At 39.8% G+C, this 25,907-nt stretch overlaps 3 protein-coding genes across 13 annotated transcripts in view; 2 read left to right on the plus strand and 1 right to left on the minus strand.

Annotated features, from left to right (window-relative positions):
- Positions 1 to 8,438, plus strand: part of NR2C2 (nuclear receptor subfamily 2 group C member 2) — a 39,136-nt gene extending 30,698 nt beyond the window's left edge. For 7 of the 8 annotated variants that reach the window (XM_021542538.4, XM_021542539.4, XM_085590221.1 and 4 more), the window contains one exon: positions 97 to 8,438. In XM_021542538.4, the coding sequence (XP_021398213.3) occupies positions 97 to 271 (175 nt within the window). In that variant the 3' untranslated portion in view covers positions 272 to 8,438. The remainder of the gene's footprint in view (positions 1 to 96) is intronic. The other variant, XM_085590223.1, reaches the window with a different exon arrangement.
- A 423-nt stretch (positions 8,439 to 8,861) lies between these two features.
- Positions 8,862 to 10,270, plus strand: MRPS25 (mitochondrial ribosomal protein S25). The gene is made up of 4 exons (XM_021542542.4): positions 8,862 to 9,011; positions 9,126 to 9,232; positions 9,559 to 9,646; positions 9,871 to 10,270. Exons 1-4 carry the CDS (start codon positions 8,878 to 8,880, stop codon positions 10,055 to 10,057), a joined length of 516 nt encoding a protein of 171 aa, XP_021398217.2. The 5' UTR covers positions 8,862 to 8,877; the 3' UTR covers positions 10,058 to 10,270.
- Positions 10,271 to 10,901: 631 nt separating this feature from the next.
- On the minus strand, positions 10,902 to 24,855 carry RBSN (rabenosyn, RAB effector). 4 transcript variants are annotated; one of them, XM_021542533.4, is made up of 12 exons: positions 24,738 to 24,854; positions 24,192 to 24,420; positions 22,795 to 22,935; positions 20,913 to 21,013; positions 20,256 to 20,301; positions 20,000 to 20,161; positions 18,848 to 19,089; positions 17,958 to 18,028; positions 16,222 to 16,308; positions 15,692 to 15,794; positions 15,195 to 15,269; positions 10,902 to 14,318 (listed from the first exon to the last, which is right to left on the minus strand). In XM_021542533.4, exons 2-12 carry the CDS (start codon positions 24,352 to 24,354, stop codon positions 13,248 to 13,250), a joined length of 2,262 nt encoding a protein of 753 aa, XP_021398208.2. In that variant the 5' UTR covers positions 24,355 to 24,420; positions 24,738 to 24,854; the 3' UTR covers positions 10,902 to 13,247. The 4 variants fall into 4 exon arrangements, with proteins under 4 accessions (XP_021398208.2, XP_085446329.1, XP_085446327.1 ...); XM_085590203.1 differs by having other exon boundaries at positions 24,074 to 24,420; positions 24,738 to 24,810; XM_085590201.1 differs by lacking the exon at positions 16,222 to 16,308 and having other exon boundaries at positions 24,738 to 24,855.
- Positions 24,856 to 25,907: the final 1,052 nt, after the last annotated feature.

Below are 25,907 nucleotides of genomic sequence, written 5' to 3' on the forward strand. Positions count from 1 at the left end.
ATTATGGTAATAATAAAGCCAGATCCAGCTCTTTAGCCATAGAGTATCTTAAACTGGTCTTAAATGTATTTATAATCCACTGAACTTCTTTTTCAGGCTAGCCCGGATCCTAGTTCGCCTGCCAGCACTTAGATTGATGAGCTCTAGCATCACCGAGGAACTGTTTTTCACAGGTCTCATTGGAAATGTTCCCATTGACAGCATAATCCCCTACATTCTCAAAATGGAAACAGCAGAATATAATGGTCAAATAACCGGCACATCTGTATAGAGGGAACAATGTAATTTGAGGGATTGAAGTAATTTTCACAAAAAACATATAATTATGAAGTTAAAAGAGTAGTGTTTTGGTATGTGCAGATAACTCCAACTTGTTATCAGTTTCCTGACAGATTTCTTCTTGTCTTTTTCTGATGTTGACAAAATTTGAAGCAGCTATTAAAAGACCTGCTATAGGACCTTTCCTGCCACAAGGAATATTTTTGATGCCTTTCATTTAAAAGGCCATAGATTACTGAACATACTTTTCACATGCTTTGTATTTAGAAACTATCAGTGGTTAAAAAGAGTTTTATAATATCAGAGTAGTAATAAAAATTACTTTAAAAGTAAAAAGAACAGTATGTATATATTTAAAAGTATCCTTGCAATGAATGTCTAGCAAATGCCAGGGTATAATACTAGCACTTTGTAATCACTTCTTGTCAGAGCAACAGCATCCTCAACATCCTGCTTATGAGTATGGAAAATGAAAAAAATGCATATGTCCTTAGTCAAGATGCTAGTGATTTTTGTAAAAATGTAGAATGCTAAAGGGGACAATCATTTAATCTACAAAAAGCCACTTGCTGTTACGTTATGCATGAAATATTAATGTGGATACTTAAATCAGATATCCATATTATATGAAACTATATCTGTTAAATTCGTGCAGTTGTAATACATGGTACAGTGCAGTCACAGTGACTCTTATGGCTACAGGAATTCCCCACACTAGGGAAATAAAGTGTTTGTCACAATAATGATTAAATATGCAGGTTCCTTAAAGTGTTTATTCAGACAAACACAATCATGACAAATGTTACTCTAAGAAGCAGCCTTTTGACTTTGGGGAAATCAGTCATTAACTGGAAGAGCAGTAATTTTCAAATAGAGCTATGTGATGGTCTTTGAGTATGCTCTTTGTATGGTCCAAATTTACTCCTCTCTGTACTTTGCACACCCTCATAATGTAGCCATAGGGTGCAATTTAAGACCTGAAATGTGTATGAACCTCTGGTAGCCAGCAAGAGTTTATTACAAAGCTCCCTCCCTTCCTCCCTCCCGGAGCACTCCCAGTTTTGCAGTGTTCTCAACTTTCCTGTCACTCAGTTTAAAACCAAAATATAGCTGAGATTTACTCTCACTCATGTACAATTGCAGTTGATGACTGATGCACCATGGAGGTATAAAATGAACTACTTTTTAATTGTCTCAAGTGATCAGCCATCAGCATGCTTGCTAGTAGTACTGGCCATTAGCTGCTAGCACAGGTTTCATTTTAGTATAATTTATTATTATGGCTGTTCAGTATTTTACAATCAATGATTTTTTAAAAAGTCATACCAATTAATACCTTCATCTGATCCTGGCATATTAGATGCATTAATTATTTTAATTATTTGTGTATTAGAGGCATTCTTACTTCGGTAGATTTATGTGACAAAACTTATCTAATGGTAAGTTCAGCACTTTGGTTTTTCTTCTGTTATTGATATTTATTTAGAAACATCAACTAGGTTGGTGTTTGTGACTTTTCAGAGTCTGAATTGTAGCCAAAAGAACTTAATCAGCTTTAGAGGAGGCTTCAAAGTAACAAAAAGAATTTGTATCCTTCATGCTTGTTAGGAGACTGACATTTGTAGCACTTAACGTGACACAAAAGACTATTTAATTTTAGCTTCTGGATGCATTCAAGTCTTCTACAGTTACTATTTTTAGCATATTCAATCTTCTTTTCTCAGAAGGGTATTACAGAGTACAGTGTCCATGCAGAGATTTGTCATGCTGCAGCTGTATCTCTCTCAGCTTTTGCTATAGCAAATGAAATTGTCATATTGTTCATGCAATGGAAAGTCTGCTCTCCACATGTGAAGTCAGCTGGACTTCAGCTTTTAGTATCAACCATTTGATTGCAGTGTAACTGCTGTGGGATTGTGTCAGCACTTCTGCCGCACAGTCCTTATATTAAGGGTATACAACTTAAAAATTAATGGTGATTAATTAGAAACAGTAGCTACCTTGGAAAGAGTAGTGGCTGGTTTTGTTAAAATTCAAATTTTTACTGCGTTATGTCATTTTTCTACAAGAAGAATGCATTGAACTATTTTGGTTTTTTTTTAATTGCCAAAAGGATTGCAGAACTTAATTTGCATTCAGAATTTAATAAAAATCATTTAAGCAGTTAAGAAAGCAATTTAATGGTAAATTAAATAATCCTTAGCACAAAAACTGTCCATTGAAATATTTGGTTTTAAATCCCAATACGCACCAGCTAGCTTTTTCTTGACTTTTCTTTTTTCATTTCAATTTCTAATTTTTCAAGTACAAGTGCCCCATTTTCTGTGTGAAAATTTGTTTGTAATTTTTATTACTTGTGATCATAACAATTCAGGAAAGGAAGACATAGTTTTTTGGGAACAAAGCAATCATATGAAGTAAAATGTAGACTGTGTGCCTTGCATTACATATGTAAATCAAAACAATAAATATGCAGCTCTGTTTACAAATAAACTACACTCCCCACAAATGCAAGGCTACATAATGATATCCTTGCTCAAACCCTGGTAGTTCCTTACTCTGCAAATAGTTATTAAATAGCTTATTAGTAATAAAATATTAATTTTTGCAAACTAATAACCATGCAATCCATAGTTGTGCATGCATTTAATAGATGAAATGAAGCCATTCCATCCTTAAGATTTGGATATTGCCACCTAAAAGCTATAAAGTCCCTCTCTGTGTAGCATCATTAGCATGATTTGCTGGCTTGCAGAGGTGAGAACCAAGCTACTTAGTTCTAATGCCATTAACAAAAAGTACTCTTGCTAACTATACACTATTTTGATTCCAAGACTAACATTTTGGATTGTAGAAATTTGAACATATGTGCATGCCTGGGCTGTTTCCTCTCCAGGAAAAGGACTTTGTGCTTCCCCTCTCTGAACTTCACATGGTTCCTGTTGCCCCATTTCTCCCCTGTAACAATCCCTCTCAGTGGCAGCAGGACCCTGTGATGCACACAGTGCAGCTGCACAATCAGGCAAGCTTTGCACCACCGTCTCTGCAGAAAATAGTGCAACACTGACATAGTTCTTGGAATATCTGAGGTTTGTTCCATCCCTTCTGCAGTGACTGGAAGATGGTAACAGGCTAATCTTAGCTTTACTGGTAAATTAGTTTCAGGTTTTTCTCTCCTTTGAAAGTGCAAACTTTTCCTTATGAATATGGGACAGAAGAGTTTTTTAATATTGTAACAATTATTGAAGAACTATTTCTTGAGTATTAAATATAGAAATATCTTGTTTTCATGAAGGTGAAATTTAAATGCCAAACTTGTTTTCACAAGAACTTGGAGTCAAACTCTCACAGTCACAAAGTGAATCTAGGAAAAGTTCATCTCACTGAAGCTCTACTTAGTGCCAAAATTTATTCTGTTCAGAACTTTTGCGGTTCTATTTCTGCTGCTCTTGAAATTAAAATATTTTAACTTGGCAGAAATACAATAATAAATTATCTGATTAGATTTATCTGAACCTGAGCAAATGTGTATACTAGTCACAATTCATTCAGACAAATGTTAGAATTCTGTGCTGACTGAGACTGGGGCATGATAATGAGGCAATGTAGGGAATGATAATGAGGCAGTAATGTCCACTGTGCTTCATTTGTTTTCCAACTCTTTTGCAAAGGAACTGGATTTGAATTTTGTAGATAAAAAGCATTTGGGACTAGCTTTGTCTTAATGATTTTAATTGCATTTGTGACAAATGTAGGAAGGTATACTCTTTTCTTCCTTTTATTTACTTACATTGGACTGTAGAGCCAAAACTAATACCATATGCAAAAGTAATCTTTCTCTGCATATTTGCATTGCTTATAAATTGGCTGAAATGCTTCTGGTGTCTGTGGAGTTACTCTGGCATGAAACTGGTAGAAGAGGAAAAAAATATTTCGAAGGAGAGATCCTTCTAAGAAGTCGTACAAGGCTTTCTTTTAGTTGCCTTATAATGTTAGATCATTAAAAAGACTTAGTTTTCAGAGCACACTGCAGCAAGAAACTGCAGTTGCTCTCCACTGATCAGCTGGCGTTGTTTGCCAAGTCTCCTTTCACTATCTTCTGAAGCCCATGGCCCCCCCAGACAGCCACAATGCCTCTTGTAAGGAGCTCTGGTTCCAGGTCAGTGTGCAGAATCCAGCAGCTCTGAATCACCATTACAGTTCCCTTTGTAAAGGGCACGTTCTGAGGCTGCCATAGAGAAACCAAGTAAGACCTGAAGCTCCCAGGTGAAATCAGTTTCCTGACTTTGTTTCTCCTTTGGTAGAGACTGTAAAACACTTGTGTGGTTTTTTTATTGTTTCACATAGTACACAGGACTCACAGATTCCTGAATTATTTCATTCAGGATACTGCAGGTGTAAGTAGATTTTCCTGCGCATTAAAGTTCAGATAGTAGTTAGGATTCTTTCCTGATTACCTGCTGTTTAATTAGTAAAAGACAATTTTTTTTTAAATTGCACTAAATTGCATGACTAACAAAGGGTTTCAGGAATACAGTTTAACCAGGAAGACAGAACTGGAAATGAATGGGCTGAGGGTACTGCTCAAGCAGTGACAAAGCAGCTTCCTGCACTAACAGCACCAGTCCAAGCCCTGTTTGAACCAGAAGTGAACAGTAGAACTGGCAGGTCAGTCAGACACACAGGTGTATCAGCACATATCTACTGGATGAGAACAAAAATGTTGATATTTGAGTTCCCTCTCTTCCTCCTCAGTTACTCTTAATAGTGCAAAACCAGGATATGTTGGGGGTTTTTTTTCACCCACTCTTGTCCATAAAAGCAAAAGAATAAATGCCAGAAAACACAGGCAGATTCCCACCTGTTCCCAGGGTTTGCCATAAAGCAACAGAAGAGCTTTTGCAGTAGTTGGCTTTGGTGATAAGCATGGGCCAGCTGACAACAGCACACAACAGTGTGCAGTCTTAACACTTCCAAACATCCAGGAGGAATCAGCCAAATGAGGGCATGGTCACCCTAGAGAGGAAAGTGAGGGGCAGAGGAAGGACAAATTACCAACATCTACTGGATCTTGAATTACAGGAAATTAGTTTAGAAAGAGCTTTATATGAAAAATTACTAAGAGGGGATGGCAAAGGAGAGAGAATGAAAGCGTTTACTTTTTGTACCTTTTAATTCTAAACTTGCTGAGTCATTTTAACAGCAAATACTTCTGAATTAAGCTCAGGCTTATTGTTTGATGCCATTAGCCCTTCTTGTTAGATAATGCTACAACCCTGCTTCAGCTGCAATCGTGTTATCAACATATGGGAAATTATTTGTGAAAAAAAAAAAAAACTTAGAACATTATTTATATTGGGGTTACAAGTTAAAATTCTTTGTAAAGTTCAGATGCTCTAAATTTAAGCATCTAAAGTTTAGCTGTTTTTATTGTGAAGTCATGCTAAGTTCATCACAGGTAATACTGTTGTAATGTTCCATTAATGCCCACAATCTGTTCAATCCTCTGAGTTACAAGAATGCTTTGAAAATGCATTTATTATTGTTAAATTCCTGCCTTTCTTTTTAAGGAGTTTGATAGAGTTGTACCTGTCTATTTTGTGCCTCCTACCATTGTGCATTTCTGCATGTTCAGTTCTAGAACTCACTTGAGCAGCTGATGATTATGTACATAGATGTATGTATGTGTGTATGAATGTATATGTTTATATCTCTCTGTCTAAATATATTCTGTACAGTGTATAGAAAATGTGTAGTGTATGTATATATGTACAGATATGGAGCCATTCATCTATTCTATGTGCTAAAGTTTTTTATTCATTTGCTAATCCAGAGCTTCCTAATTTGGTGAATCCTCACAAATTTCAGAGCTTTGCACCTTTTTTTCTAAAACAGTCTGAATTCACTATTTGCTGTTCAGAATTGACAAATATATTCCATGAATTTTCTGGCTTTTACATTATTCTCTTTATCTTTCCTCATTTGACTTATAGAGGTCTGTCAGTCAATAGTTACTTGAGCATATAATGCCTTTTAAAAATAATGAATAAATAACTATAGTCATAGAAAATGCTTCCCTGCACATTATGCTCATTATGCTCATTCTTTTCCAGCTTTCTGAGATACTTTTTTAAAGTTGTATTTTTTGTGAAGCTTGGCAAGATACTGATTTTTCGGTTTTAAGTCTTCATCTGTGGCAAACTGAAAGTAAACCAAGTTGCCATTTATCACTGAACTGCAGCACACATAACAGGAGGTAATGGATGCTGTTTAATAAATCAATAATCATATTGTCATAGTGATCTCAGTACGCCAACCTGTGAGTTAGAGACTGTGTGCTCGGGTCAGTGAAACAGCAGCTCTGGTACAATGGTAATTAAATAATAGGGACATTGCAGGTAGTTTATTTCTTAGCAAGCCTCAAGACATCCTCAGTATTTTCACAGTGCATTTCAATTGCATATTCACTTTCCGAAGTTTTTATTTTCCAGCCTAAACTGAACACAGCTAGTTTCTTAATTTATTTGTCAGACTAATGTCCCTTTCTACTTTCTGTCCTCTCCTGGGTCTGCAATCTGTGGAGCTCCTGCACTGCCTGTGACAGTCCCACTGTCCATGTGGGACCTGGGCACACAGTTGGGAAATGAGATATGGCGTAAGACAATTTCTTATTCATAATGAAGACTCAAACATTTACATTGTCAAAGTATAAACAAGTCTTGTTCTTCTTCCCTTTTGATGAAGTTAAAAATTAAGCCTTCCATAAAGTAAATCTGTTAACTGTGGGTTTTTAAAAAAGCATTTCACAGACCATGCAGGACAGTAATTCAGCAAGTCCTGTTTCTGTCATTAAAAAAGTAAAATAGAATTTTCTGGGCATTTATTTCCACCTTTTGTGCTTACTGTGGCAAAGACTTGTGTATGTTTAACCAGATAATAAGACACTAAGCAAAATAACATGAACTTTGTGCATGCTTAAAGTGAACCACAAGTCTGAGGGAAGTTTGGAAAGTTTGCTATGGAAAATATTGACAATGTTCTCTTTCTTGGTGTATTGGTTAGTGAGCATTTGTAAGCTTTTATTTCAAATATGGGAATAAACCTGTAGCATTTCAAAACCCTATTTCTCCGATTTTCAGCAGGAAAAATATGTAAATTAACGTCAGGCGCTTCTGTGGCAGATGTTCCTTCATTGGTGTCTGGACAATTGGTGGTGTTTGAATACTTGCTTTCCTCTTTAAACGTGAATAGAAACCTGAAAGTCTATTAAAGTCGCTGTACTGTAGGAACAGTTTTAAAGTTTAGGAAGCCAATTGGGGCATTAATGCAAGATTGAATCCGTTTAAAAACTCAACTCTGAATTCAGGGGAAAAAAAAGAAAAAGGCAAAGTTCAGTGAAACCAAATGTGTTATATCCACATTTGAATTGTTTGTATTCTGAAGGACAAAATGTGCTCAAATGTAGTGGCAATAAAGGCTCTGCAATAATACAACACAGGTCCATTTTACGGTATTGTCATGATTGTGGGTTAAAGTAGAACTGAATAAATTTAAAACAAAAAGCACAGTCTTTAAGAAGAAAACATTTTACTTACAGACTGTATATGTTAAATTTTCCATATATGGAATCAAGATCGAATGTTGGAATATTTTTAATAATTAATCTGTACTCTGCAATACACTGGAAGCCAGTGTTCATAGTTTCCTGACTCAAAACTGCACACTGTTGTATCTGTATTGGCATACTAGGGAGTGCTGAGCTCCTAAAAACCAGCAAATTTTTATAAAAGGAAACATCTGCTTTCAGTTCCTTGGGATATTTTCTGGAAGTCTCTATTCCTTATAATTTAGAAAACTATTGTTTATTTTAAAAAACTGCAAAAGTTTTTAATTTCTCACAGCTTCTTTTGTGAAATCAATATTGTTGTGTGTGATAGCATTTAAAAATAATAGCATGGGGTTTTTTTAAAGTAAATTTTATATCCAAACAATGTCTTCAGTCATAAAGAGTAATTTTCATTGTTGTGTTTGTATATAGAGTATTGCAGTGCATGATTTAGTTTATGCATTTTGTTAAATGCTGTTGTGACATTATATTGTTGCGGTTAATACTAGTAGCTAAATGAGGTTTCTACCATTAAAGTGAATTACAAATATAACTGCATTCCTGAGTTTTATTTTGAAGTTCATTTAAGTTCCTCTTGAACAGGAGCTGTCTAAGCCAAATACATATTTTACTATCTTTTAGGGAGAAATAGCATTTTGCTTTCACCATATTGAGTATTTCACAAGAGATTTAAGGATCTGGTATAGAAAAGAAATCCCATTAACTTACTTGACTCCAAGGAGCTTCTCTAGGAGGAGAGAGGGCTTTTTTCCTAAGGTTTTAATTCATCATGAACAGATAAAGTTTGAGTAGCCCCAGCGCTGTCGCTGCTGTGCGCCGGGCCCCTCACGGCCCTCAGCGCCCCTCGCGCCGCCAGGCCCGGGCATCGCGCGCGCCCTCCGCGGGCGCTGCCGGGACGGCATCGGCGGGGCGGCGCAGCGTCCGCCAGGAGGCGCGCGGGAGCGCTGCCTCCCCTTCCGGCCGCCGCCGCGATGCCGATGAAGGGTCGGTTCCCGGTGCGCCGGACCCTGCAGTACCTCAGCCAGGGCGACGTCGTGTTCAAGAGCTCGGTGAAGGTGATGACCGTGAACTACAACACGGCGGGAGAGCTGAGCGAAGGCGCAAGGTGAGCGTGGGACGCGGCGGGAGCGCGGGCTGCCCCTGCAAAGACACCAGGGCTTGCGCGGCCCTCCCGCCGCAGAGACAACGGGCCAGCCCTTGTGTACTTGTCTCTTTCCAGAAAGTTCGTGTTTTTCAACATCCCCCAGATCCAGTACAAGAACCCCTGGGTGCAGATCATGCTGTTCAGAAACATGACTCCCTCGCCCTTCCTCCGGTTCTACCTGGGTAGGTCGCGCCAGCCGCGGGGGCCGCAGAGTGGCGGCTGGGTCGCACCGGCGGCGTCGTTACCGCCGCCTTTGTGTCGTTCTCACTCGGCCCTGCCTCGGCTGCTGCGGGGAATGGAGCTGCTTGATTGAAACAGCGCTTTAGTCGTTGGCAGCTCCCCTAGACTCACCCTCATGGAGATTTTGCTTTTCACTTAAAACATTGCAATACACATGAACTGCAGAAGGGAAGTAGATCCTTCATTCTTGTGCGTTTAAAGCCTCTCTTAACGGCATGCAGGAGGAGGTGGTATCATTTGATACACTAATATGAATTTTTCTTGACAGACAGTGGAGAACAAGTTTTGGTTGATGTGGAAGATAAAACCAACAAAGAGATAACAGAGCACGTTAAAAAAATCCTGGGAAAAAACAAGTAAGTAGTATGCAGTAAGCTAATATATAATCTAGCATACATATTACAAACTTTTGTGGAATGCAGAAGGAAATACCACTTTCCTGGATAAAACTGACATGAGCGAGGTAACGTCCACAAGGTAGGAACTGTAATCCATCTTTCTTGATAACCTGGGTCCAGGGAAGGGAGAGGAAGTGTTGCCAGTCATACTTCTGATAGTAACAAACAGATCTCTTTTCTAGGGAAATGCTTGAAAGAGAAGAAAGAGAAAGGAAAAAATTATCACATCCAGCAACCTTCGGGCCCAAGAAGTATCATCTGCGAGAATGCATGTGTGAGATTGAAGGCCAAGTTCCCTGCCCTGCTTTTGTACCACTGCCCAAAGAGATGAGGGGAAAATACAAAGCTGCTATGAAAAATGAGGCATGAGCCTGACATTTCAAGATCTCAAGTTATGCAGCTGTTTTTCCTCAGGGCTGGACAATGAAGGTGCCTCAGTGAGAGTCAAGAGCCAGCAGTTCCTGGGAACAGGAACAAGCAAGTTCATTCAATACAAACAACTCTGCCTCATAAGCCTTCTTAAGTCTACAGCTAGAATAATTTAAGTGAAAAATAAATAAAAGTTAAAACTGGCACAAAAAAGCTGTGGTTCTACAAAGTATTGCAAGCCAATGTTGGAAAACAAAATTAATATAGTCTTATTTCTTATTCATGCCTGCAGGTAGCCAATTATGGCTATACCAAGATCACGTTTTCTTTGGGATAGAGAGGCTATCTTAGAAGTAATGCAGAATTCCATAGTTTGTAGAAAGTAGTGCAAAAGTCTATATTGTACCAACTGAAGACAGCCAAATGATAATATTAACTCCAGTCTCAATTGAATTTTCCTAATATATGTAGTTAATAATCAGAAACAGTTCAGAGTCTCATTTCCAGCAAGATACAGCTTTTGCAGTTGATACTGCAGCTCTGAGAAGCACAAATCAGAAGCATCAGCTGGAAAGGAGAATGGACAAATTGGTATATCAGAGGTAAGTTTACAATTCTCAAAACACCCCTTCTAAATCATCACAGTTTGCCTTGCCAAACAATTACGCCATCCCTGTAATATGTATAAACGTGATAGAGTGTACTCTACTGTACAGACCTTTACGTCAGGCTTACATATGCAAGTCACTGTATAACTGTATTGCAGCATTTCTGAATTCACAGTTGAATATAAAATTTCACACAGATGCAAGCATCCAGTACAAACTGTCAAGGACAAACATAACACAAAATAAACATGTTGTTTTATTTCATCTCTTTTTACAAAGTTTTCATACAGAGTAGTGCATGCAGTTGTAACAAAAGTCAATGCTAATTAGTTATTGAGCTTTATGCTTAAGACATCTTCATTCCCTTGTGCCTTGCAAGCCTCACAGCAGTCCCTATACCAGCAAAGGTCTTCACATCAGAGACAATTTTAGTATTAGCTGTCTAGGCTATCAGAGTTAACACTCACAAAGATCATGAGGTATCCTAGTCTGTTACCTGTTTGTAAAAATAATGTATTACGTATACAATAAGAATATTATAGTTATTAGTGTGTTAGCCAGAAAATATAAACAAGGCAGGATAGTTGCAACAAGGAACAAAACACTTTTTAATGTGAAAGCCAAAGCCACTGAAACATTTTCATGTTGATACCTAAAAAAGCATTAGGTTAGAGTGCAGGAAGCAATCCTCCTGAACAGCAACCAAGCCTGTCCTAAATAAATGCCTTATACTATCTCTTAAATAATTCCAGGTATTCTATTTAGCTATCAAGTTTTTGCTGCCTTCATTAATCTGGTGCCAAGCACCTATATTCTGTCAAGACCTTTCAGAATCCTGTGTTCTTTCTTCTTGGTACAAAGTAACACTTGGGGACTCAATCAGCTCCAATAAAACATCACTATATGCACTTCAGGGTCTTAAGCCAACCTCTTTTGCACACCTTTCAAACCCCAATTCAGGCTACACCAGACAGACCATCAGGTAATCCTTGAGTGGCTGGTCTGAGTTACTTCAACCCCTTGCTAGTGGTATTAAGTGAGGATATAGGTGGTTTGGTCTTTTTGAACAACAGTTCCACAAATCCCTAACTCCACTTACTCACAGCTAGTAACCAGAGTTCCTGCTCTTTAGGTAACAGAGTTAGTTGTCTCTAAAATCTTAAGCAGTATCAGAGACAGTATGCCAATATCAGAGACAATTAAAAGGCATGTCCCATTCACAGAACCTCACACTACTGACTAAGCCCACTATTGTTAGTGCTATACAGTGTGATCTGCCTAATTTTCCTCTATTTCAGTTTTAAATAAACCCTTTAAGATTAACTCACCACCACCACTCCTGCAAATGGTGATTCCTGCTGATGTTTCTGTTGCCTCTCAAAGATAAAAATCAAAGTGGTTACATACCATCTTTCTCAAAAACACAGCATTGCCCAGCTGTAGGCCCTCCTGCATCACAGGTACTGGCAGTCACCTGGTCATCCCCCAGACCACAGGATCACAAGAGGTCTTCAATCTGAAGTTCCTTATTTAAAACAGGTATGCCTGATTCTCATAAAAACTGAGGGGAATCTAACATGAGAGAATTGTCATTTGGCACTATTGCAGCCAGACTTTGTCCTCCAGCTTTCACAAAATTCCAGTGGCATCTCAGCTTTCCATTATAAAACAAAATTTTTTGTTGCTTGAGTGATACAAAATATTCCAGTCTCACAAATACAACAAACATGATCATTCTATCACAGGGAGGATTTAAAGGAATGCGTAGATTCCATAATGCAATTACAATTGGAGGTTCACCCTTTATATTACAATAGAAGTGGTGCTGGCCGGATGCTCCTTTCCCTGGAAATGAGCAAATGCTTGCTCCCTCATGAGCAGGTCTGAAGTCAGTATGATGCTATGACAACATTGTTGGTGCTCAGAGCAAATGGGAAACCAGAAGTGATGAAAAGAAACATCCAAATTTTACTTGGGAATCTTTATACAGACTCTAAAAAGTTATAAGATACGTTAGAAAGTTTTTCTCAGTCTTAAGATCCCTTTTTATTAGCACTGCATAAACTTGATCTGCAAGCCTGTACATTCAGCATCCCGGAGAATCACAGCAGCTCTTTAACAGCACATTGCCAGAACAGTGTTAGCAGTTCAACTACCCTGGGTCAGGAGAGGATGAAAAAGTTTTAGAAAAGTTTTCATCTCTCTTTAGTCAAAACTTGAAAGGCCACACCTGAAAGGCCAACATTGCAGCAGAAATCAGGAAAGAGGGCAAACCATCGTAGTTCCCTGTTAGCACTTACTTAACCCCTGGACCAAAATAAGCATTCAGTAACACCAGTTAGCATTAAAAAGTGCTGTAAAAAGTTATTTTAAAATTTCTTACTCAAGTTTTTGAGACCAGCAGCATTCCTCAGTAATTCTTTCTTCAGGACTGTGTAGTAGTGGCAATGTCTAAATGAAAGTGCTTTAAAGTCAGGATTCTCCCAGTTCCCTCTTGTGATGTGTATTCCTGTCTGTAAGTATCTGCTTTACATTCCCATATTTAACAGCAGACAGAGTTATTACACAGCCCTATTGCTGCTTCAGCAGTTAGATTTCTCCTTCTGCTTTGCTAATGTGTGTTTCAGTTCCTTTAAGTTCTCTGTCAATACCTCCACCTCATCCAGTCGTCCACTATGTTTGGCATCAAATATATAAGCTTTAATATTATCTATCTGTTGGAGAAGCAGCTCTTCCTCTATAACCTCCTCTCCAGAGATCTCACTGCCATCCTCCACTTCAAAGGGATTGCTAGAGGATCCCTCTTCAAATGGATTCCCTGAATTCCAACTGCCCCCAGGCTTTTCAAATGGATTTTCATCCTCTTCAAAGGGGTTTGAAGTACTGCCAGGTGCTCCATTACTTTGTTCATCCTCCTCCTCACTTTCAAATGGATTATATTCTTTTTTATCACTTTGCTGAGCTGTTTTAGAGAAGGAAACCACTGGAGAGGTGTCTTCGGCAAATGGATTAGCAGGATCTTCTACTTGAGGGGTATCTGCTTCATCCTCAAAGGGGTTTAGACAGGCTGGTTGATCGATGTCTTTGTCACACTGTGGGACATTCTGGGATTTGAGTGTGAAGGTTGAGTGCTCTTTTGCTGGCAGCTGCTCAACAGCAGGAGTGTCCCCTTTGATCCAAGTAACATCCAAATGCTGTTTGACTTCTCTGAAGTCTAAGGAGCGTGTCCTCGAATGCTGAGACATGAATTTATGGTGCTCTCTTTCCCACTCTTTTTCACGAAGGACCTGAAGTTCCTCCCTCTGTATCTCCTCCTCTTCTGCCTGTTTTTTAGAAAGCTCAATAGCTTTCAGAGTTTGTTGTTGATCATATTCATCCTGAAGCTGCATCAAGTTCTCTTGCAATGTATGGACCTCATCTATCCTATTAGCTGCCTTTGCTTGCTTAATAAAGGATGTGATATTGTCAATCTGCTGAAGAAGTGGGTCTGCTCTCTCGCTCTCTCTTGAAATGCTAGATGTGGGTAACCAGCCTTCAGATTTCTTGACTGTTCCTTTTTTTATATGAGTTTCATCACCATTAACTGCAGATGCAGATATGGAGATAAGCTCCTTCTGCTTTTCCTCTTGTTTTCCCTGTGTTTCAAGAGTGACCTAAACCAAAAAACATGTAGTAAGAAAACACCACAAGCTTGAAAAATTTAATTTTAAGTATTCATAGGTACAAGTTAGCTAATCTTAAGACATTGTTGGCTGATGCTTAAAGGGATCAGCTGCCATTTTGGTTACTTTGCAGAAGATTCTTACTTTCATATCATTCCTTACATGCTTCCCTTGAGTTTCTGATGATACTGATGAAAAACCCATGACATCTGCCTCTACAAACTTAAGGGAAAGTAGGAGCAACAATTCTCTTCATAGAAAAAAAAATGCCCAATGCAGCTGTGCAAAGAGTGGTCTACATTGATCTGGACATTAATCGTATCGCACAGAACATCAGTGTTTAAGGTCACTGATATACTGGCTTTTGGAGTGGGATTATTCTTATTTCTCAACTTATACCTCAAGATGAAGTTTATCTTAGTTTATAATTAAAGATATCCTCCCTCCTAAAGGAAAAAAAGCCTCTCTCCCTGCAAAGGCATCCTTTTTCTAGTATGTCCTTTCCCACCAACAAAAGAAGTTTCCAAATTCTACTTATGTGAGTGGATTCCTGAACACAATTTTGAAGTCAGTGTAAACTAACACGCTCACTTCAGGGCTTGCTCTGCACACACTGCAGCAGAAACAGCCTGTGCAGCAGCAACTCCCTGCTGCTTTCTAGAAGTGTTCAGCTTTGTGCCCACCTACTTCTGTTCTGGACAGAACAAAGCAGCAGCTAGGCAAATCCTTGGAAAAGGGGATGGGATGATATGGATGAAAAAATAAACTGAAATCCAATGTTGAAGGCAACTACTCATATCCCAGCTCCCAGGCTTATATCTATGAGAAAGCCTGATACAAGATGTAATAGATCCCAACCTGTCTTACCATATGCAGTCTTCTCTTCTTCAGTTCTTCATACTGATCCTTAGTTGGCAGGGACATTAGGCCAAGCAGTTTTTCCTGGCAAAAATGAAATATTTACTATATTGCTTGCAGGTATTCAGCCCATTTTTCAAGTCCTTGAGATGAAAGATACTACCAGCAGAAAGTCCACAAACACATCAAAGATGCTTCTACACTGCAGTCCCTGCTGCAGGTCTCCACACACCTCTGCTGCCACAGCTGCACTGCTGGGTGGGCTCACACCTCAGCAAGAGGAAGAGCCACGGCTCACACACTCTTGGGTTCCCCAGGCCCAATAGCTGCTCTGAGTGAAAGATAAGTGTTCCAGACAGCTTATTTAAAGCTATCATAAGTCATTTGGGGAACTACAGAAAATGTATAGAACTAAGGCCCTTGTCAAAATAGATTCAATGCACAGGGATGCCTGGCAAAGAAGAGAACACTATCTAAAATGTAAATAGAGCATATGCTCTATTTACCTGAACAAAAAGTGTAGCTGAATATCTTATCATTCGCTGAAGTTGTAGTATTTTAGGATGAGGTTGAGGATCTTCGTGCAAGCCCAGACTCAAAATCTTCTTACTGAATCAAAGAAAACATACAGCCTCATCAGTTCAAAAACAAAACCAGGAAAAATTCCACAAAAGTGGAGAGACAATATTGGATTAAAAACTTCTGATGTTCGTTTATATAAACAATTTTGAATATTACAATTTGTAACACTTTCCAAGCCCAGCCTTAGAAAAACAAAGAAACCCCAAACAAACAATTCCTTTCCCCTAAATGGTGCTGTTACTTGCTTTCTCTATACTTACATATTCCTACTGCAAAGGAATGCATGAATTGTAAGGCTGGAGAAGAAAGTAGAAATTGGTAACGTACAGGAACAGCATCTACCTTTTCAAATGTTCTTTACAACTGAGCAGACAAATTGATCATCCATATAATCAGTTAAGTCATAACAGAGATACATACATGATGGGGGGAAAAAGGAGAGACAATCTTTTACCTTAACGCATCTATAAATTCATACATTTTTTGAATCTCCACTCTTAAGTCATTAGCATGATCAAGGTTGTAGGCTGACTCCCCAGCACTAAAGAATAAACAGAACTTTACTGTAAGTCATGCATTCAGTTAACAACATGTACAACACTACTAGGTATCCCAAGATGACCAAGATTCTACAGTGATAACTGCTAACACTAAAGGGCTGAATGATTTTATTTCAAGCTCATGTTTAAAAAAACCTTTTTTTGTGACAAAAGTGAAAAATTATACTGATTTTGTGAACATGAACACTTCATAGAAGATAACTGTATATGTGATTAAATACAATTTTTAATCATATATATATATATAATTATTACTTATATTACTTATATATTATTATTCTAGGATAAACTGTATTCAAACATAAAAATGCCACTCTACAAGTAATATCTAAAATATACATATGCTTAGCAAATGTATCTATTTTGTGGGGATTTCTTTTGAGACAACTTGGTGGGAAAAAATCTCTGAGTAACTATTAAAGCACAATAGTTACCTCCAGTAGCATTTGTCAGAAAGGAAAATACTATGCTGGACAGGGTGTAGTATTTAAAATGCTACTAAATGACTGTCCACATGGGGACACAATCATTACAGGCACTTTACTAGAGTCTCCACTTTATTGATAAAACAAATTAGGACTTAGTGGGGAAAACTCTTCATAAGTTTTTAGCTTCCCTGTCCTTTTGTATCACAAATATAAATTATAATAATCACTTTCTAAAAAGCAACTTCACTATCCATAGGATTCCAATTTCCAGGATACACTACTAGTCAGAAGTCTTTCATTTCACCCATAACAAGCCTGTTGTTTTCTGACATTTACTTCCGTTATCCAGGACAACTGTATTTTTACTTTTCTCTAGCTGCCAAGCCACATAACCCAATCTTTCTTGACTTCATGACAAAAAGCAGTAACACGTTAGCAAATTTTTCACCTTCTGTACTTCTTCCTATTGCAAGGAATGTTTTTACAAAGCACTTTCATTACTAATTTTTCTACTACCATTAGATCTAAAGGACAGGTAACTTTAACTTTTCAGAAGGAAATGCTTCCTAGTCAAAGACCAGTGCGTGTATTTCTCTCACTATACGAGCCAAAAGTATAACCTGGCAACCTTTTGCAGATAGAGTTGGAGAGTCTTAAGTTAACCCTGTGAGAGAATACTAATGGAAGAAATGATGCACAAAACTGAAATACAAGACTGTTGCTTATCCACTGCAGCACAGGGTACCCAGCTACACTCAGAACAACTGCCAGGTGAGGATGCTTTACACAGAACAGAATAGTTCTAATAATCTGCTGCTGCTGGCACTCCTTGGAAGCCAGAGCATCCCAGCTGAGGACAGCAACAGCTTACTGCAGCTGTTTTGAAGAGGCTCATTTACACAAGAATTGTAGCCTTGTACTTCCTTTTTTTGCAAAGGTGATGTGTCGAAGTATGACAGTAGTGCCTCACCGGGAAGTGGCTTTGAAAATTTAACAAAATAAACAACCTCTCTGTATGTTACCATTAATAATTAATTCAGTATTACTTTGTTTGAAGAGCATCCAGAAGACAACAGATAATGAAGCACTGATTTTTCTTTAAATTTACACACACTTGCAGTCTTAGTACACCACTTCCTTACTACTTCTCACACTTAGAGGAAAAATACATGTATTCATAACATAGTCAGCAATGGACTTACTTTAGTGATTCTGCCATCCTTATGTATTCTGGTGCCTTCTGGTCAACCTTCTCCATGCAGAGTCGGAGTTTCTTGTTATAATATTAAAACAAAATGTATAAAAAAGGAATTGACATTAAAACACTAATGCAAGAACACATTGACATGAATCTTTTAATGCTGCTTGTGCAGATTTGAAGTTAACCATGATAAAAGGCACTTTAACTGTTCAGGATGACAAGACTCTCCATTTATTTCCAGAACACGTGTGGCATTGTTAGAAACAGAGAAAGACTGGCTGTACGCCTGTAATGTGGACTTCAAATCTTGAAGCTGTTTGAATGGCTGACTTGGACAACTTCTAGCCTTAGATCTCTTCACCAACAAGAGCACCAACAAAAACTCCCATTAATACTAACCAGGGAAGTTTGTAGACTCTACTGAAAAGGTATCTGGTGATCATCAGCACATGCTGCGAAGCATTTGAACGGAATGTTGATAGAGATGGTTCAAAAAATGCACTTGCCATGAGTGTAAGGACTGATGGCAACAGTGGTGACATTGAGTGCTGTAGTTCCAGTGCAGCCCACCAATCAAATGCACAGCATATCACTCACTGGTTTAAACAAGTTCACAATTTTAAGAGAGAGGCATGTCTGAACTATTAGCTCCAGATGATGAGAATGAAGATGTATTTTAAAACTATGCATGAAGTTAATGTGGGCTATAAATATTATATTGCAAGTGATTCCAGCATTTCAGATACGTCTTTGCAACATGGCATAAACACCCAACAGTCTCTGCTAACACAAGTCAGTATTAAGTCATAGAGTTTAGACATGATGTAACAAGACGAAAGTCAAGTAGTGACCACTGCAGACATATACGCTGTAGCATAGAGCTTAACTTACCTCATAGAGTTTTACAATCTCTGGTGTATATTCTTTCTCATCAATCTGTTGCTCTTTTTTCAACAGGGTATCTTTGCAGTGCTGACAACAACGGATTCGTTCATCATCCTTCTCATCCAGAACAGAGCTCATGCTGCTTATGCTGCTAATGCTGCCACGGCGAGAGCCGTGGACGCTGCTTGGTGAGGAGTTTGGGCTTGTATGAGAACCCAAGGCCTCTTTGCTGGCACTAGTGAGTTTGCCTAAAGGTTATACACAGGCAATTTTACAGTAACTGGAGAAGCCAACAGATTTTACCAACACAAACAAACTGCCCTTTAACAGGAACTTTATAATTAAGGTAGTACTAAAAAACCAGGTTGAAAGAGTCTGCTGAAAGACATGTAAGGATTGCATAACAACTATGACTGCAAGTCAGAATTTGGGTCTTCACTGCAAATCTTGCTGTATTAAAACTAGGTAGAGAGCACACTACTGAGCATCACCTACATTGCTTATGCCTAGAAGTGTTCTCATGTTTGAGCCTGCACAGTCACAAACCAATGTGTAGAACAGGTATGATAATGGCATCCAGGCATTGCGCTTGCACACTCTAAAAGGCACAGTTAAAGTCATTTATCTCCACAGAACATACAGTTACCTATCTTGTGCACCACATGAGAAAAATAAAAGTTTAGAAGTGGTTCTTAAAGACCTAAACATGAATTTCCCTAAGTTGTTGTCCCAAGGTCTAGCATTTGGACACCACAAACAAAACTGGAAATATCCACAATATTTTAAATGTCAAGAACCTTGGCAGTTCCTAAAGTAAATAGCTCCATAGTTATAGTACTTAGTAGAATAAGCAATACCTATATTTACCAGGAGTTATTACTTTTTTACTACTTACTACTTACTTATTTACTATGACAACTATTACTTCTAGTAAATTTTTCAGTGTTATGCAACACTTCCAAATCTGAAGAAGGAACAGAGAAAAAGAATGGAGAAATAATTCCTTGTATTCTGCTTCACAGACAAGTGTCTGCATGAAACTGAATCAAAGTTTTCTGCAGAGACAGACTATTACCAGCGTATTTTTTTGTAATGGCAAAAGCCAGGACGCACCCAAAGTGAGCTAAGAAAATGAAGAATTAACTCAACAGTACTTACTTGCCAAAGGAAGACTGACAAATTCCATGCACTTCTTGCACATAATAGACCCACAAAGGCGGCAGTGGTGACGTCGGTTTCGGATACTGAACTTACTGCCACAGTCTGGGCAAAATGGAACATCCTGATCACTGACCCAAGGCACAACAGACTTCTCAATAGCTGTGAGCAGGAATACATACCACATAAGTGTTCAATTGATTCCTCACCTGGTTAAACTATAGAGGCAAATAGTCTCAGGTAAGCTCACACTAACCTCTTATTTTAGCTGACTCAGTGTTTGCTCTGTCAAATGATGTAAGCTGGTTAAAGATAAATAATATATTCAAGAAAATTATACTTTTGTAAGGAAAAAACCCAGCACAACTCAGCCCAACAAGAAAAAGAAACCCAGTGTTTTTAAGAGAGAGGAATTTCAGCTGGTTTTATGCAACTTTCATTTTTTTTCCTAATTCTGTGTTCATACCAGTGCTAAACAATGACTTGTCAAATTTGTACAAATCAGCACATTTTGGACATAATCCTTACTGCAGCCAACATTACTGCATCTGAACTAAAATGCAAGTGTACCACTGGCAGATTTTGAAGAATGAGGAGCTGGAAGAATCATAACAAAAATATTGGGGAGCAATTTAGTAAAGTAAAACAATGAGAAAATAAAACAGGAGAACAGATGGCTCTTGAAGCATGTGGAAGTAGAATCTTCAGCTTGAAAGCACAGATCCAGAAATTATACCCACGGCACAAAATCAAATCGTGCACAGTTCTCAAGGTAATGTGTGAAAAATGTCATAGTTTAGTATCTTTTATAAAGTGTATTCCTAGATAAGTGGGTACACTTCATAATGAAATATATTTTTTTTAGTCTAGGAAACATATAGAAGGTTGGAATATTAAGAAGCACCAAACTTACCTTTTCCAACCTGATTATTAACTTATTGACTTCAACTACATAGTGATCAATCCTGGCTGCTCGGTGTTTCTTGAATTCAGAAAGATGGCTTCTCATAGCACCTGCAGGGATAACAGAAAGTTGTCCTGGTCACCCAAGTACTCTGTATGGATTTAAATGCCACTTGAAAGACAGCTGTCTCTTCACCATTTACTTCTCATGTTCAAATTCGACTTTAAAGACACATTGGAATCCTACATTTTCACAGTATTGCTGTAAATAAAACATGCTGGTTAAAGACTAATATTCGGGCTGGCAATTAAACAGTGGTTTACTTCTACTACAGAAAACAAGCAACACTATGTTAAAGAGAAAATCTGCAACATTTTTTTTTCTCCATCTTCATTTGTCAGTTACATTTGGAAAGCTGTTACCTACTAGTAGTGTCCTCAAAACCAACTCCCTTTAGCTTCCTGGCTACATATTGAGCAAAGGGAAGAGGCATGCCCAAGGATTACTGGAGGTCTATGCAGCAGTAATTTTGTTTCAAGATTTCTGATCATCTTTACCCTTTAGGGGCCTGAATCAAATCCTTCATGACAGTTTAGATTTGCAGAAAACTGATCACTGAGTATTGAAAAGAACTATACAGCATCTCTAAGACATGCAGAATTCATAGTTGATAATGTTGGTTTAAGATTACTTCTTTTCCAAGTAAGGTGGGCGAGGTATTAAAAACCAAAGTTATAGACAAAAAACTAAAGACCTCAAAACCAACCAAATCTTTCTTCCAGCTGGTAGAACTCAAAATCAAATGTTGCTTTTTGATGCAACATATGTAAATGTAAAAATCTCACTTCTTCATGCTAATGAAGTAACCAAAAATCTCCGAAGATGCATTCACAGTAGTGGAAGAGTCCCTCTGGGTAACTGATTTAAGCCACTGCTTTGGAGACACAATCCCTTTCACTGATCCATCAAATCACATGCCAGATCCCTATGGTTCATCTTCTCAATGCTCATCAGAGAGCAGTCTCACTTCTATAATGTTCATAAACCTTCTCCCTAAATTTATTCTTAGCTAATATTTACACTATGATTGCTGCTCAAATAGTTACAAAGTCAAAAGTAAAGAAATATACAGAACTCAGACCCTGCAGACCCAAAGGACTTAGTCCCTAGTCTGTCAGCACCATAGTGCAAACTATCCCAGGATCCACAAAAGATTCCTTCTCCAAAAATAACCATAGTATTTCAGTCATAGTACAGGCAATTGCCAATAGCAGTATTTGTAATTACAGGCTCATCCTTTACAGCTTATCCTTGAAACTCTACAAATGTAGATTTATATTCAGAGCAGTGGAGTTTGTTTATTGTTTGTTTTTTTAATCTGTTTTTTTTTTTAAGTAAACCCCATTTTAATAAGAGGTGATTGCCACCTCAAATCCAAGGAAAAAGCTGACAGTTTAAATTGTTAGATAATGTTTTTGTCAAACATGCAAACTAACAACTACTTTAAGTGTAGCCCAAAAGCTAGAGATTTTATATACTTATAACTTTTAATGAGTGGATTATCTTTTTTGTAAAGTGACAAGATGAAGCTAGTTGCACAGAGGTAAACACAGATTAAGCAGATCTCAGCAGGACAGCAACAATAACATGATTAACAGCTCCCTGAAGGGTAGTTCGGGTAACGACTCTATACATGTCTTTTCTTCTCCCCATTAACTGTGTTTTCCCCACACTCCACCCAAGGGATCGGCTGCTCAAAGAAAGTGTGCAAACCATAACCCCCTGCTAGCGAACACAGACACAATTCCAAGCCACTTAGGCAATACTGTAGCACTTTCCCAATTCAGATCAAAACTTATTCCCACTGTGTATTGCTTTCCAGTTCTCCTACCTACTTCCTGGGGCTCCCACATGTATGGATCTACTCCACCATAGCTGAATGACTCATATCGTTCCTGAGATCCAGAATCAGTTCTGTCATCATCTTGTTTCAGCAATTTCTTCTTTGCTCTTTTGGCCTTCTGGACTAGATCTGAAAAAAATAAACCCAAGTTATCTGACATATCAGGTAGTCACCAAATATTTGTCATGTGAAGCCAGTATATTCATCTTCTTTTAGCAGAAACCTTTCTTCTGGATAAATTTATCCTCAAAACATTCTTAGAACAAAAATGCAGTTCAGAGCAACACAGATGACACAAAATGCTCTCTGCTGTCTGTCATAAAGCAGCATGAGGTCCTAAGGACAAGACAGTAGATTAAAACATTCCATTGTCAGACTTCACTGTAAAACAGCAACATGTCTTAAACTATGGGACCTATCTCACTGCACAAAGCATCATATAGTTTTATCTTAATTCTCAAAATTCCCTATTATTTTCTTCAGATTCAAGGACGTCCAACACATTCCTTGTTTTATTGCACAAGCTACCAATTTCAGTGTGCTTGTACACATAAAGACTTTTTCAAGTACTAAACAGCCCAGTGTTAGGGTTTCACCACGAAAATTGGTTAGTACTTCAAAAGTCTATCTCAAGAGAAAAACAAATCAAGACTGCGAGGCCAGTACTTCTAGCATACTAAAACCAGAGTTTGCAGGAAACATAGAGAATTATCGCCAGATTTTAAACATTTTAAACATTCTTCTCTCAATATAAAATGACATTGTATACATAAGGGGGTAAAAAAAGGGAAATATCTTAGTGAAACAAAATTCAAAGAGATTTTCCAAATCCTAATGAAGGGTGGAACTCCCTAACAGATATGGAACACTCCCAGCACTTCCTGCTAGTTCCACCACCCACATGCTTTTCCATGTTTTTCCAATAACAACCTTTCTTAACTTCACACTTTAACTGCAACCACAGCTTTATCTACTGTCAAAACAAGAGATTAATGAACTGGAACCTGGTAAGTACCAGAGATTCCCCATATTCTCCACAGTCTTCAAGTAAATCTTGGGTATTCACTGGGTTAGTATAATTTTGAGTTTTCAAGTAAAAACAAACAAAAAAGCCTAAAAGATCAACAGTAAAACTCGTGCATAAAAGCAGACATTTGTAGAGCAATGTTCTTTAGCGCCTACTTTAGAATAATTTATGGGAAGTATCGGGAGAAGGTTAGTACTATGCTTGGCCCAAGGAGATTTACGGAAGAATGGAACTGCATACCTCGCCTGTAAGTCCCTCCAATTGATATTTTATTATTGTCAGACATTTGGGAGCACTCGAAGTACGAGCAGGGATTTCCCACGGCCAAGCCGAACGCATTTACCGCGGCCGCCCTTACTTCGGAGTTGCGCCCTGACGTCCCGGTCTTCGCCCGGGTGCTGCTCCTCGTAGTGCGCCTGGAGCTGCCGGAACGCCTGGAGATCCTTCAGGCACAGCGGGCACAGGAAGCCCTCGCGCACTTCGGTCGGGTCCCCGAAGGCCGCCGGGCAGCCCGACGCCATCGCGGCCTCGCCTGCTGCCCTCACCGACTGCAGGGATGCGGGGGCCGCATCGTCCTTAGGCACTCCCTGAAACGAACCAGGCCAGGGCCGTGTGACCCGCGGCGCAGGATAGGGCGGGAAGGGCCCGGGCTGGGCGCGAGCCCCTCCAGGGGCTTCCCGCCGGGCCCCCGCCCGGTTCCTCCCCGCCCGGTCCCTCCGCGGCCCGGCCCCGCCCCGCCCCGCCCGGGGCAGGAGAGAGGCTGCGCAGGGAGATGAGCGGGGCTTGAGGCGATCCGCCCGCCTGGGGAGAGGCCGCTGAGGGCTGCCCCGGCTGCCTCAGGGTCCGTGGCCCAGCGGCAGCCCAGGGACGGCCCGGGAAAAGCCTGGGGCAGGGCTCGCCTCACCTCAGCGCCCGGGCGGCCGGTGACTATCTCCAAAACAGGGCGGCCGCGGCCCGGCCCGGCTGCCGGGAGCGGCAGAGCGCGGCGGAGGGCGGGGCGAGGGATGAGCCATGGATGGGAGGAAAGGGCGGGGAGAAGGAGGGCTCGTCCGACGCCGCGGGGAGGCTGCCGAGCGCGGCGCTGCCGCTGGCGGTTGGGAGGCGGCAGCGGCAGCGGCGTCTCTGCGGCCGGCGCTGGTCGCCGTGTCCAGCCGCCTCGCAGTAGCCCCCGGTAACGAGCCCGCAGAGCTGCGGTGACAGAGTCCCCTCCAGGACGGGACGGCGCTGTCACGTAGGGGACATGCGTCCCTCCCCGGTGCCCTGGGGCCGTTCCCATAGCACTGGTGGGTCTATGCTGTGTGTCCTAATCGCTGGGCACGTTCAAGAGGAGCACCGTTGCCAATGTCAACACGCTCAACGTTCCCTTTCCCAGCCTACTGAACGTTCCTAAAGGAAGTGTCCCAAAACTGCAAACTAGAGCATCCGGTGACGTACTTAGCCACAAAGAAGCCCAGGAATCCTACTACTTGCCTCCTGACAAGGAGCTATGTAAATCAACGGCAGGGCATTTTTCGTGTCCCCTTTCTGATGCCAGCTTTTGTTTAGTCTGAGCTGGCAGCAGTCCCTTCTCTCACACACTCCCAATCAAATAGAAACAATAGGAGTGTGTAATCACACATCGGCTTCGTGTGTTAGGATTAAAGCTCTTGGAGGCAGAGATTTTCTTACGTGGCGATGCTATTTACACTTGAGACCTGTCCATTAAAGGTGGACTTTGACTCATCATGCCCTGCACTTCTACCTCCCATATTATGACCTTTAAAACCTTTTCAGCACGGATCGTGATGGGGTGAGGAAGAAAAGAAGCAGCCTGAGGCTGAGTGTCTTCGATGATTCACGTGCTGTGGTGTCATCCCCCTGGATTTGCTGGAGCCGGGTAGTTTCCTGGCGGTGAGCGATACCTGTGCCACACAGTGGCACCAGCTGCCTTTGTTGTTCCTTGCTCCTTTTGTCCTCAATTGAGGCCAGTGAGCTGTAACTCACTGAGTAGTGGAAGAACGCTACAGCGATACACGTCTCTAGAAGAACTGCAAGAGCCATGTAGGCGCAGAGCTCTTAGGGAGGTTTCTGTTGG

The sequence above is a fragment of the Lonchura striata genome, chromosome 12, assembly GCF_050655825.1.
Source record: "Lonchura striata isolate lonStrDom1 chromosome 12, ASM5065582v1, whole genome shotgun sequence".
In the NCBI taxonomy this organism is placed as follows: Eukaryota; Metazoa; Chordata; class Aves; order Passeriformes; family Estrildidae; genus Lonchura; species Lonchura striata.